The sequence below is a fragment of the Rana temporaria genome, chromosome 10 (assembly GCF_905171775.1).
Source record: "Rana temporaria chromosome 10, aRanTem1.1, whole genome shotgun sequence".
NCBI lineage: Eukaryota > Metazoa > Chordata > Amphibia > Anura > Ranidae > Rana > Rana temporaria.
The window spans coordinates 126,649,899-126,663,784 of record NC_053498.1 but is presented as its reverse complement, the minus strand read 5'-3'; the positions used below and the strand labels follow the sequence as shown (position 1 = coordinate 126,663,784).

At 41.3% G+C, this 13,886-nt stretch overlaps 1 protein-coding gene across 3 annotated transcripts in view; it reads right to left on the bottom strand.

Annotated features, from left to right (window-relative positions):
- Positions 1-2,039: 2,039 nt before the first annotated feature.
- Positions 2,040-13,886, bottom strand: part of ZBTB44 (zinc finger and BTB domain containing 44) — a 96,880-nt gene continuing 85,033 nt past the window's right edge. For 2 of the 3 annotated variants that reach the window (XM_040326226.1, XM_040326227.1), the window contains one exon: positions 2,040-12,241. In XM_040326226.1, the coding sequence (XP_040182160.1) occupies positions 11,950-12,241 (292 nt within the window). In that variant the 3' untranslated portion in view covers positions 2,040-11,949. The remainder of the gene's footprint in view (positions 12,242-13,886) is intronic. The other variant, XM_040326228.1, reaches the window with a different exon arrangement.

The window sequence follows — 13,886 nt, the reverse complement described above, 5'->3', positions numbered from 1 at the left end:
AGGACATTAATAATAATAATAATATATTTTAAGGAAAAAATCTTAGCATCATTATGTTTCTATCCAAAGACACTCAAAACTAATTTTAAATCCTTATTTTGACCTATGACAGAACCAGTGAGAACTCATGTCTTTTCTGCATTTCCAAACAAGTTTTTAGTTTTTTTGTGATTTTTTTGTTTTGTTTTTTTATTTCCAAGATTAAACAACCAGGCTAGCAAAATGTACCCAATACATACTTCTCTTATATCAAATATCAAACAAGCTAGGTATTCCATACAATGTAGCTATACAGAGTATATACAATACACAACAGGGGTAGAGCCGGACCTGGTCCTGGATGGAAGATCTTGGAAAAAGGAGACGAGTACCAGTAACTGCCTGCAGGATGCTATATAATCAGATAGACTGGCCAATAACATACAACTGTTCCGTTTTTAAAAAGGTCTGTTTCTTGTACTAAACTGTCATCCTAATTTTACATGTGAATCTGCGTCACCAAGAGCAGCAGCTTTGTTTTAACAGTGATAAATTAAAGGTTTGGTGGAACAGCTGGACTGTGTCAAGGCTATAGCAGACAATTCCTAACATTTCTAAATCTACAGCATTAGTGTGCAAATTGAGAGCAGGCCAGATGCAAAAAGCAGCCATCCAGAACAGAGATAAGAAAATCGAAGACTGTCTGGAATTTAGATATTGTTAGTGCAGGTGAATACTGTACGTATTCACCTGTATATCAACCTCAATCTTCTGCAATTAAAGCTATCCTTATTGTCGTCTCATCCCCATATCCTAGAGAAAAGGTTTTGAAAACCACCAAGGGTGGGCCTCACCATCATAAAAAATTACACCTTTCCTGATGAATGACCACTAGTTGCACTTTCTAATAGGACAAGGACAAGGGGTGTCAAAAAAGACAGATCCAATTGAGGTCTCCTGGCAATATATTTTCTTCTGACTGCTGTGATGCCAGTCACCACTTGCGTCAGCACTCTAAAAACTTTGGCGTATGGCACAATCAGTTGCTTCAGCACCCAATACTTGGGTATAATGGTGAAACCTGTTGCTTCAGAGCCCTATACTTGGGTGTATAGCACCACCAGTTGTTTCAGTGCCCCATAGTTGGGTGTATACTAAATTGATGTGCGTAGAGGTGTCTATATGATTTCACATGGAGCAGTACTCCATGCATATTCATGTAAATAGATGGAGGGGTAAAGAAAAGTGCTTTGGCCAGGACAATATTACAATCATGCTAATCTTACTACAGAAAGCAGGGACCCAAAACTTGTCACAGCTCTAATCGTTTGTCTTTACATATACTATATTGATTTAATACAGATGCATATTCCTGGGGTAGTGCAGTGATTGCTGGCCACAGAAAATGATTAAAGTAATTGTAAAATCTCGTTTTTGTTTTCTATAAAAACAACAAACATGTTATACCTTCTCTGTGTAGTGGTTTTGCATAGAGCAGCCAAGATCCTCCTCTTCTCGGGTCCCTCCCTCCTGTCGAATGCCCCCTGCAGAAAGCAGCTTGCTATGGGGGCACCTGAGCCGAAGCTCAGTATGTCCATTCAGACATGGAGCCCTGGTTCGGCCCGCCCCCTCCCCTCTCTCTGCTGATTGGCTAACTGACTGATGGACAGCAGCCGGAGCCAATGGTGCCTCTGCTGTGTCTCAGCCAATCAGGAGGGAGGGTCCCGGACATTTCTGGACAGAGATGGGGCTCAGGTAAGTATTAAGGGGTGCTGGGGCGGCTGCTGCACACAGTAGGGCTTTTACATTAATGCATAGAATGCACGGAGATGAAAAAAACACTTTTACAACCACTTTAAAAGAGGGTTCCTGCACTTGTTACTAAAACCCTAAGTCACTAAATATTCTCTTTGAATGTTTGAAATAGACATAGGTGAGCAAAAACCTGGTAGTGTATGTCTGTTTACAATATAAAAGGACATATTGACAATTTATCAAGGCTTGTGCGTCTGTAAGGTTACATTTCTCAATGACAGAAACACACAACCAGAACAGACAGACAAATTCTAAGGTTTTAATTGTCATTCTCCAGAATTCTCTCGATCTCCATCACAAGATGTGAAGTTTGGCTCTACCCCTCTCAGACATTTGAGAAACATCAAAAGCTTACAGCTACAGGCTCAAAAAACAGATCAGAAAATAAAGGACAACAAAATTAGCAACTGTGACTCTCACACGGATTACAAGAACTGTAGAAATAATCGTAACGTTTCCAAAACGGCACTTGTTTTCCAAAAATGGGCACAAAAATAGATATTGTTGCCACCAAGAACAATGGGGTACTATAAAAATGTTAAAAGCCAGATACAAGTATATAAAATGTGTATTTTTTTTTAAACATTGTATACATTTAAACAAAAGAAAGCTATTTTTTGCCAACAAATTAATGTACATGCTCCGTGTCTAAAATGAGTTCAGAGGCATCGGCTAGTGCCATAGGAACCGTTTAAGTGTTATTAGTTCAGCGAGAGTTAAAGAAGGGGAAGGAGGTTTGACGAGACAGGATAGAGGCTCCCCAATACTAGGTCCTAGCACCTCACTGTTATAGTTCAAGGTGCTGCGTGCAAACAGCTACAAGCTAAAACACATATCAGCATCTTAGCAAGAATTTGATGTGCAGAGTGACTCAGATTGTATGTAGAGGGAGGTGCAGAACCTGTGCCGGGTCTATTAGAGGGAATGCGTCATTAGGAAATCCAATATAAACTGACATAATTGGACGATGAGAGACACTACAACGTGCTGCGTACACCTAGATTTTGTTTTAATTCCTTTCCAAAGCTCCCTAGACCCAGTGAGAGCACAGTAAGCAAAGTTTGACTTTTCAGGAGTACAGAAAAAGTCCTCACATCCCACAAAGCAATGGGTGTGCCCCCACCCATCTGTTGGCAGGCACTGGAATGGCAATAAAGAAAGGGAGAGTGAAGGGAAGGTTACACCGGTACTTTCTGGCTAGGCCAAAAGTCATGATTTGTCTACTGGGGCACCAACATAGCAGTGAGGCATGAAGATTTTTTGTGTGGTTTCACCTATGCTCTGATTTGTCTACTTGATTTTGAAGGTGGCCAGTAAAGGAATCACACAAAAAGGCACAGACATGTTCTGGCATTTCCTAGTACTGTCTATCTTCCAGTGAAGCAAGGCTAGAACCATATTTCCTTATGACAGATTCCCTTTAGCTTGCTGGAGCTCAGACATCTACCTGTAAACAAGTCTTGCGCCTTGCGCACAGCAGAGTTAGGTTTGCTGCCCTGCTACAAATTGCACATCACTTCCACACATGCAGGAACATCGGGACAAAAACACCAAAGTGCCGTGTTTGTTCATACTCAAGAAAAGACAAAAAACTGCCAAGGATAAGAAAAAATTCTTTACACTGGGGGGGGGGGGGGGAAGCAGGATTTTTGACTCTCCTTCAAATACCTTTTAGTGGAGTTCAATGGGACACAGGATAACCAGTAGAATTGGTCAACGACACAAAAAAAAAGGGGGGGGGGGGTCTGTCGTGCAAAATAACCCCTTCTATTTCCACCATGCCTCAGTTTTATGGCAAAATTTATAGAACCGTGGACCATAGAACAGAGGAGAGGGACCTGTGTCCCTTAACTCCAAAAAAAGGGATTTTACAGGCAAGTCAAAATCCAAATTGTCTTAACCATTCATTAAGGGACAAAGGATATTCAGAGACAAGTGGGACATGCAAATACAGTCCCAACTGACGGGTGGGCAACACAGCAGACTACATGTCAACAAGCCCACAAAACAATGAAACAGAAGAGGTAGGAGGTTTCAAAGAAATCAAAGAGCTGCCTGATGGACCTTACATCTGAAATGGGCATCAGCTGAGGCCTGAACATCCACTTGTTAAAACAGTGTATGGGCAAACAAAGAAGCAGGCGACAGCCTGGCAAATCTGGAAAACAGATGCCAAGTTCACCTTTTGCAGGCACAACATGTGCCTTTATCATTTTTTTCCTCAGGAGCCTACAAATTGCACCAATGGTGCAATGTCAGGATCCTGCATACAAGCCCTGCACTGGTGACTGGACTACGAAAGTGCTCATCGCAGTCCATTGAGAACTACAAGCCGTCAGTCGCAATGGCTGATGGGGTACTTGTAGCTCTCTTAATCACAGATCATTGTGAATGAATAAAACAGCGGTGTGGGCAGAGCCCCATACAGCTGCACTCTTCTAGGTATGGAGCAGGTTACCCCTGAATTATGGGGGTAAGATGTAACATGCTCTGAAAAGGTAAACTTATCCTTTACAGCTGAAAAGCCCAAGAGGTGCTTACTGATCTAGTATAGTGCACCCAAACGGGTAAGGGGGAACCCTAATCCTTAAACTTGAATGGTAATCTGTCCATGCACCCCTAGAGATGGTGGAAAGAGAAGCATGTAATCCCCTTTAAAGTCCCTTAGGGATGAAGGAAGAAAGCATCGGACTGACTAAGGGCTAGCTCACACCACAATCCTGTGCATTCTAAATGCGTTGGTAATGCGTTTAAGTGCATTTTTTCCCCGCTTCCTTTTTTTTTAGCCCAAAAAGTCGTTATTTTTAAATAAATATGCTAGAATTTCATTTGAGGTCACTTCCTGCTTCTTCCTTGGGCGTCTCTATTGTTTAGTGTTGCATTAGTGCAGAGAATCAGAGTGCGAAGGATATCTGCTCTTACAGGTATAATCAATAGTGCTCACCACCGCAACGTTCTGGTGCATTAACACGCATTCCGATAAAAAAAAAAGTGAATGCTGCGGTACTTTTTAAAATTATTTTAAAACACTGAAACAGAATACAGTGCTTTGAACTAGGTCAGCCATCAAAGCTAGCAACCATAAAGCAGGATGGAAAAAAAAAAATCAGTCCTTGGGACAAAATGTCCCTGCAATCTGGGAGAGCCCGCAATGAATCTGCTGAGGTCTGCGTACCAAGTTCCGTCTGGGCTAATTTGGTGCAACTAGAATTACAGGAATGTCCTCCATCTCGACTCTGTAGAGCAGACGAATAGGGAAGGTGTAAATCAGATTAAGCTGATCTCATGGAGCACCCAAAGCCTTTACTTCCAGGAGGATCTTTTCATCTGGAGACAAACTGACTCGGTTTCACATTGAACCTGGACACCAGAAGATCCACATCGAATGTTTCTCTCCTACAAACCTGTACAGGGGTTTTCAGCTGCCTCTGACAGTGGCACAAGGTGACCCAAGCAGCTCCATAAGACAAGTGCAGCAACAAAAGGGTCACAATACAGGCTGGACCCATGACTTCTTCTTAGCGAGGTCAGAAGATCCAGAAAACTGCATGCAGCAGCACTTGGCTTCGCAAGGAGATTGCTAGTAGAAAAAAGAAAAGATATCTATTCTCCCAGGACACTAGCTAAAAAACATGGCATACTGGGAGTAGATCTTTCCTGATATATATATATATTTTTTTAGTTTCGGTGTCCAACTCCCCTGTATACAGCAATATCCTGTGTCCCTTATTGAATGGCATATAATCATTACCCTTTAGGTTTGGTTAAGAAATACAAAAAAAAAAAAATCTTGTATTTTTAAATATTGCTAGCATAACTAAAAAAAAAAAAAAATCTTTATATTAGCATCCGATAAACCTACCTCAACCAGACAGAACCAATTTGGCGCTATTGCACAGTGCTATGCAGTCATCATAACACATTTCAGGCACTGGGGGCTGGAGGGAAGGTGTTTAGGCAGCTTACAGCAAGGGGACATAAAAGGGACTTCCTCACCAGTGAGGAGATGTGATTCATAGTCTAATAAGACAACTGTAGATGGGGAGGTGTTGCAGGTTTGAATCACCTTCCTAGAGATGGATATATGAATGATAGATTATATATATTTTCATTCTACTACAATATGTGTAAATCACAAATATTTTGGCAGATAGAACAAGTTACATATGCAATGTAGTGAATTTCTTATTTTTTAACTAATCTGCCCATTCACTCTGCAAAGTAACAGAATCATCAACTTTGAAAAGGGAGGATAATTCCGATACTGCTGTACCAATCACATTTGTTATATAGGCCCTCATTCAAGCTGGAGAGACTTGTCATGCGATTTGACAGGTCAAACTGGATAAAAAGTTGCACCCTATTGTCGGCAATGGCACTGTTAAAACTGGTGTGACGCCAAAATTTGTGGTGCCGCATCGATTTAAAAAAATTGTTTCGGAACTACTTCTGGCAATCTCGGGTGCGACTTACATAGACATCTGTGCATGAAGCCACGCAGATGTCTTCAAAGTCGAACTTCAAGTCACACCGACATGTGTGTCATGGAGTTGCACGATTTCAAAGCTACATTCAATGTGAACGAGGGCTAGAGGGATTTGGTGGACAGCCGACATCTAACCAGCAGCCACTTTTAAGAAGCTGGGGAACATGTGCTTCTAATAAAAATATTAGGTTTAAAAAAGTCTTACATCAAAGGTGGCCCTACCTGGAGTCTGAGCTTTGTCCACACCTGCCCACCTCCAGTATGAAAGAATAAGAGTCAAGACAAAAAAAGTCTCAAATAATGATTTTTACATAATAAAAATCAGCAAGTACCAAGCAAGTTAAACGTTTTTCTGTTATTGTGATATTCATTGGGGAGGAGGGGTCCTCATTGAGTAACAGTAGCCTGAGTACACTGATCACAATCCATCATTTACTGGCAAGATTAACAAAAATACATACAAAATAGCAACACCCCCCCAATCAAAGCTTCTCAAGGCGCACTGTGACACGGACACTGGGATTGCACAGCAGGATTGGGCAGTAGATATGGTTTGTGCTGTTTTCTGTTACTTTCCTGTATGGGTGACAGGTAACATTGTGCTGCTATGTTTGGCATTTCCTCATGACTAGAAGATGTGTGCTTATTACATTTTTTGATGTGAGAATTAAAACCGAACACTTTTTGTATAAATACTAAAACCTAGGGTGGACAAACACATGAAACATAAAATCTGAGAAAGACACAGCAATTCAAATCATTAAACACTGAATTTTCATCTCAATCTGCACCCAGCTGTGATTCCTTAAAACAGATTAAAAATTACATTTTTTTTCCTTACTTACAATTATGAAAACAGCATTCATACTGTAAACAGTGACTGTCTCACTGCTTTTTCCAAAAGCCGGCACAAAGCACAAGGACAAATGACAGGCATTCCCTGCAATGTTATTAGCCTTACCGCACAAAGTCTTATATCTTTGGTGAATTATATGCCTAAAAGGTGCTGTGTGTAGCCTGCAAAAATGGGACTGCTCTTGTGATTATAGTAACCGCAGAACATCTTAAAACCTAATTTACAGAAAAGCACAGACTGTCAAATTATGTTTAGTGGGGAACATAACCAGACTTGAGTTTTCTATTCTGCCTCTGTGAGCATCTAAGGAAAGAATTGAGTTTTCTATTTAAGGACAGGGGTAGGTAATCTCGGCCCTCCAGCTGTGGTGAAACTACAAATCCCATCATGCCTGTGATTGTCAGGGTCTTGCAATGTGTCATGGGACTTGTGGTCTCAAAACAGCTGGAGGGCCGAGGTTGCCCACCTCTGCACTGGGAGAAGACAAGGCCACTCATTATAGAGAAGAGCCCAACAAGAACACACTTCTAGGTGTGCGGTTAGGAGTGCCTAGTGCAAACTTTCATCTTGCTTGAAATCTTTATTAGGAACTACAGATACAGTTAAACGCATTTTTGGGAACTTCACCCTTTTTTAGGGCTTGAACAACGATTGATTCGGCTGTACCAGAAGCAGCTAATAATGTGTGTTCTGTCATTGACATAACCAGGATCTGAATCTGTGAAGCATATATTTTAGTTGTATATTGGATCAGTGTATTTGCGATAAGAAAGCCTTGGGTAAAGTAATGACGAGGCCTACACATGGAAACAAAGTACCATTTACGTGTGCAAAGATTCACAGTTCTGTGTTCTCATAGCTGTAACCCATTTCCTTATCAAGGGACTCGAGGGACACAGACAGCACTGTGTTGATATGGCTGCCCTACATTATGATGGCTTGCTACAGCACTAATTAAATGGAAAAAAATTCACTTAGTCCTGCGGATCGAGTGCTCACCAGGGGATAGAAATATGCAGAAAATGCCTAAGGCCTCATGTACGCTACAGCCGCTAGACTGAAGTTCAGGAGCAGTTGGACGTTTCTTTCAGCAGCCCCTGAACTCTCCTCTATGTTCTCTTATGTGTACATGCACATAGTAGTTTAGAGGCAGTTGAGGTTACTGCCATTTTTTTTTTTTTTTAAAGCAGAAAAATTGCAAATCGAAACTGTAGTTTACTGGCATTTCAAATGCTTGTAACCACGTTTATACGCGTTTGCCTTTATAAGCATTTTTAAAATTTTGAAAAAGTTGAAAAACAAAACACAAATGTCACCAAATTGCCTGCATCAAAAGATGAGTCCAGTAGCGAAGAACTCTGATAATTTTCATAAAGATCCTTGGTTTGGTGTTCAAATATTTGTCAAATGTTCAGCAAATCTTTCCGAATACTATGCCATCTATGAGCAACCCTTGAAGCAGACTGGCTGGGGGTCAATTTTGTACCAAAATTCTAGCACAGATGTTACTTCTAGAAAGAACTGTAAACAGCCAGAAGGATACAGGGATGAACAATTCCAGATATGGTGACCGTTTGTGTTCTGGCATATGAAGGGCTCACAGAATCACAGATGTCTAGTGTTTGCCACTTGCTGACACTGAGGTGTGATAATATCCTAGTCATGTAGTGTAACATTGCAATAGTATAAAATGAACCTGCTGGGTGGCAGAACAAGATGACCGAATGAAAGTAACATTTCCTGCCAACCTACAGCTGAAGAGTTGAACTGCCGCGCCCAACCAAGTAATCCTGGCCAAATCAAAGCAAACCCCCCACGGTGCTTATTAGAATTAAATCCAGGTGTTGCTGAATCCCCAGGGTGCACTTGACTGCCAAATCTTCTTGCTTCCTTCACCACCCCTCAGAAGTGTTACTTTTATTAGCTGCTGAGCCCAAGAACACTTCTCCCTCCCGCTAAACAGCCACAAATCAGGAAAACAGAACACAAGAGACATACAATTAACCATAGTTCTAATCCATTCTATCTAAAACGGTGACCTGGTCTCCTCCCGTAATGCAGTGAAGAAGGCATGGACAGACCAAAAGGAAATGTCTCACCATATCCGATCTACACAACCTACAAACCAAAAGGCAGATGTATCTAGCTAGTGGCAGATTTGCTCTCTTGCCAACCTCTACATACTGGGGGTCACAGGAGGAAGGCCTTTTCCATCACTAACAGAATCTAATTGGCTAAATACCAGTTATAATTATTTAGGCATACCAGCCATCTGGCTCCTGGTATTTATCCAGCCCTGATAATTAGCCTTCAACAGAACCAAATTATTTTCCTGAAATCAGACTTCCATCACCTCTTAGTTGGTGGCACAGGGGTGCAAGCTTATTTAATGAAGAAAGTAAGGAAAAAGAGCCTGAGATGAAGCGAGGCCGCTGAACCCCCAAAAACGTGTTAGATTTGTGACCTGTCAGATAAAAACAAAAACGGATTTCAAGGATACCCCAGCTGATAGAGAACCGCTTCTAAAATCTGGACTCGAAGTCCTATCTGTCCTGTTTTGGGTTCAGCTCTCTGACATGTCCATTGTTGAGCTTATTTAATAAGGCAGTGGAGCATGGATGTCATGCATGGTGCAGTAATAAATGAGTGGGGAATTCAGATGGGTGGGCTGGAGACCTATACTCTTTGGCTTGTTAATCAAGCCCGATTTGGTTCCATTTTCCGAACGCATATTTTCTAACCAAAACGTATGACAGCGAAGACCAGGCAGACCGTGAAGGAAAGTTTGACTGCTTCCACAGCACTTCAGACTTTTGGTTGACAAATAAAATTAAACAGGGAAAATCCAGAGTTGTGAACACTTAACTGACAAACTTTACTCCCCTGCTGATCTCTCCGTTAGGCTCTAAAGCCGACCATACAGCTCTCAAACCAAGTTTGCAATCCCTATTCAATTTCCTCTAGGCCCACTTAGGACAATTAAATCATTTTCCAGTAGAGATATACCGAAATTATAGCTGCTGAAACATATTGGCCGAAAAAGGTGTTATCAGCATTTTGGCGATAAGAGAAAAGGGTACGCCGAAAATGCACGTGATTTTACCACCATTTTACTGTGCACTTTCATAGGTCATGAGACTCGAAAATCGCATCAAAGCGGCAACATGGGTGCGTTATTAATGCATTTCAACAGGGAGGTTGTTTATTTTTTTACTGACCAAAAATGCAGTAAAACAGGATTTTTAACACAACGGAAGCGCAATGGCCCATTGTGAAGACGTACATAGAATTTAAAGGGATACATTTTTCTTGCACTAAAAAGGTGCCAATAATGTCCGACAAACTCGTATTCATTTAAATTCAGGATATTAATTAAAAAGTCGAATATAATACAATTATATATAAAAATATATACATTTTTTTAAAAACTGACATTTTTCGATTTTCGGCCAAGTGCATCCAGCATTTTCGGTTTCAGTTTCGGCACCAAAATTTCCATTCAGTGCACCTCTAATTTCTAGTCAGGTAGGCTTTCATACTACATAACTCTTGTTAGATCTAAAGACATGTGTTCCTTCCTTCCTCCATCATCCTCTCCCCATGCTGACACAGCTCCTTCTCTCCTTAACTCAAGTTGAATTCTTTTCGTCACCGTCATACAATTAAGGCCTGAAGCCACCACCAGACACAACAGTGCTTGTAAAATCTGGCACTATGCCCCTTCCAATCTCTCTGGATCAGAAAATTCCCAAACCTGGCCTACAGGTAAGGCTTACAAAAATAAACTAAAAAGGAGAATAATAAACTCCTATAATGTAGGAGGATTAGTTTTGTATATTATAAAAAAAGGTTAGTAAATAAACAGAAAAAACAAACAAAAAAAAAACAGATAATATCAATATATAGCAACAGCAGCTGAACTATCAGTAAAATATTAACCATAAAATATTAAAATTTAGCTTAGTGCGGCTTTCACCCGAGGGCAAACATTTTGTGCTTGCTGACAGAAGAGGTTACACTAGATTAGCTACAGAATGATAGACTAGGCTGTTCATACATCTCTCGGGCTGACAGTATGTCATATTATACTCATTCTGTTCAGAGATGATCTGTACACTTCTGTTTGCTGGTGAATACATTTGGTCAAATCATTTCTGAAATTTAAAAAAATAAAATACCACACAGAAAAGCATATATGAGTTGAGATAAAATCTCAGTACCAGAGCAGTCCCAGTGAGACAATACAGGCCACTTCTCAAAGTAAAAAGAAAACAAAAAAACAAAAACAACACTCCAATCATGTAATACGATTACACTGAAAGTTTCAAGCTTCCTATGATGAGCATAAAGTTGTTGAGTTCTGAGCAGCATGATGAGGGGGGAAAAAAACAAAAAAAAAAAGCGCATTCCCACCGCAGTACACACGGGTCAAAGCCAATGCGGACCTCTCGAGCAACTGTTCCCGCACTCAAAACTATCACACCACACCAGGGAGCAGTCAGACGCGAGTCACATCCTTTTCATATACACAGCTATCCTCCTGCAGAAAAGGTTATATAGAACAAAATGATATAGAAACGACCTTTAAATGTGCGATGGTTGTATCCAGCACAAAAAAAAAAAAAAAGGAAGCCAAAGTTCCTGACAGATTGGGATCGGAGATGGACAAGTGATGTCCTCAGGAGCTTGTTTTTCTTTCCTTGGAAAACAGAAGGTAAACTAGAATTGACCAATCACAGGTGTTTCCCCAAACAAGAGGAAAAGAATAAAGATGAAGCAGGTTCTCACGGGGTGCGGGACACGAATATCCAGACTATTCCACAGCAATGGAAGATACCTCTGCTTTGGGGGTGTCATCTCTGTTGCTCTCATCCATAGGGCTGGCCTTGACAGACTCGGTCATCTCCTCCTCTTCCCCCTCTTTCTCGGCCAGGCTGCTCAGGGAGCCCAAGGGGAAAGTACTCTCGCAGTTCTGTGTAGAGGAAACCTGGGAGATGACCGGCATTTGGACAGAAGAGTTGTTATCAAAGCCGTGTTCTGCCAGTTCGTACTGCCCAAGCGCCTCTTCCTGCTCCTGGCTCAAGTAATCTGGGACTAGGAAATCGCTGATGGAAAGAGAGAGAGAGAGGAGAATCACATTACCAATAATAGATGGTGAGCACCGACTTATAACATCAAATTAACATGCACATGACAAAGTCTAGGCTGGTCCAATGCCACCTGGTTTAGTTGGCTTCAGCACTTAAAAAACACGTATCAAGATATGAATTAATACACCCAAGCACATTTTGTTTTTTAATTGGAAATGTACATATTTACATGCATAATCGGTTATTCTTTGTACCAAGAGCCCTTTCACATTGGAGGAGTTTTTCAGGCGTTTTAGCACTAAATATAGCGCTTAAATACCATCTGAAAAACTCCTGCCCTGCAGTGTGGAGCGGTGCGCTCGGAGGACCGCTCCAAAAGTTCTGCTAGCAGCATCTTTGGAGCGGTGAGTTTACCGCCCCTTCCCATTGAAAGCAATGGGAAAACCGCGGTAATACTGCCAGCAATGCACCTCTGCAGAGGCGTATTGTCGGCGGTATTAACCCTTTGTTGGCAGCTAGCATGGGTTAAAAACACACCGCTAGCAGCCAAATACCTCCGCAATTACGACGGTATAGCGCTGCTAAAAATAGTGCCGCTATACTGTCAGCGCACCTCCCGCCCCAATGTGAAAGGGGCCTAACAGTGGCATTAAATACAGGTAGTCAGCCATGTGTCAAAGACATTTCATGCAAACATACATGATCAAACTGTAATGGTAAAACAACCACACAGTGTGGTGCACACTCTCCGGAGCCTTGGCTTGCTGTCCAATCCTTTCCACAAAGTCCATCTTATATCTTCCTCCCCCAAACAGCATCTTGGCCGAGTCACTTTATTAAATAGCACTGCATTGTGGGGAAGCAGGGGGACTGTACAAGTGTCCCCATACTTGGAATACTTTAACAGGGCTTCTGAGGGGATTAGGGAAGTGGTGAAAGCAGGTTACGTGAGCGGTAATTTTTTAAATAAAACAAGAAAAATCTGAACCTTGTAAGTGGCTATTTACACAACACTCATGTCTGAGGGTTGTATCTTATTTAATTTTGACTATTGATTTATAACTACAACCTTTTTAACATATGCAACACACGTGTGGTAGGGCTTTGCAATATATTTTATAATGCTTTTTTTTTTTACATTTTGGAAGGAGGGTTATAACCCCTGTCAGATTTTGTTTTGCCATCTGTGTCCAATTGTGAAAATTTCCCTTCAATTCCTGTCCCATAGACAAAAAGTGAAAAGAAATCCCTGGAAATTAACGGAATTGCTTGGGGATTCCCAGGTCACCATAACTAGTGTCCCTATTGGAAGATTTCCCCTTTATTACTTTTCTGGAGAAAACCCAAAATGTGGTATTTTCTTTTTCACTTTCAATGATAATGGTAAATGGGTCAAATAGGGAGGGTAAAACTGCTTAACAGGGGGCACAGACAGCAATAAACACTGACAAGCATTCTAATCCCACTCCAATCAATCAAATAGGAACGCCCAGTCCCGCAGCCCATACCCGGAAGCGGCAGAGAAGATCGCTCTCTAAAACGGTAAGTACTGCTTCGTTTTTTTTAAAAAACTACCCGATTCCCCTTGACAAAATGAGCATCAATCTAATGTTAAAAATTAACATTTCCGGGTGAACCTCCACTTTAAATGATTACTTAT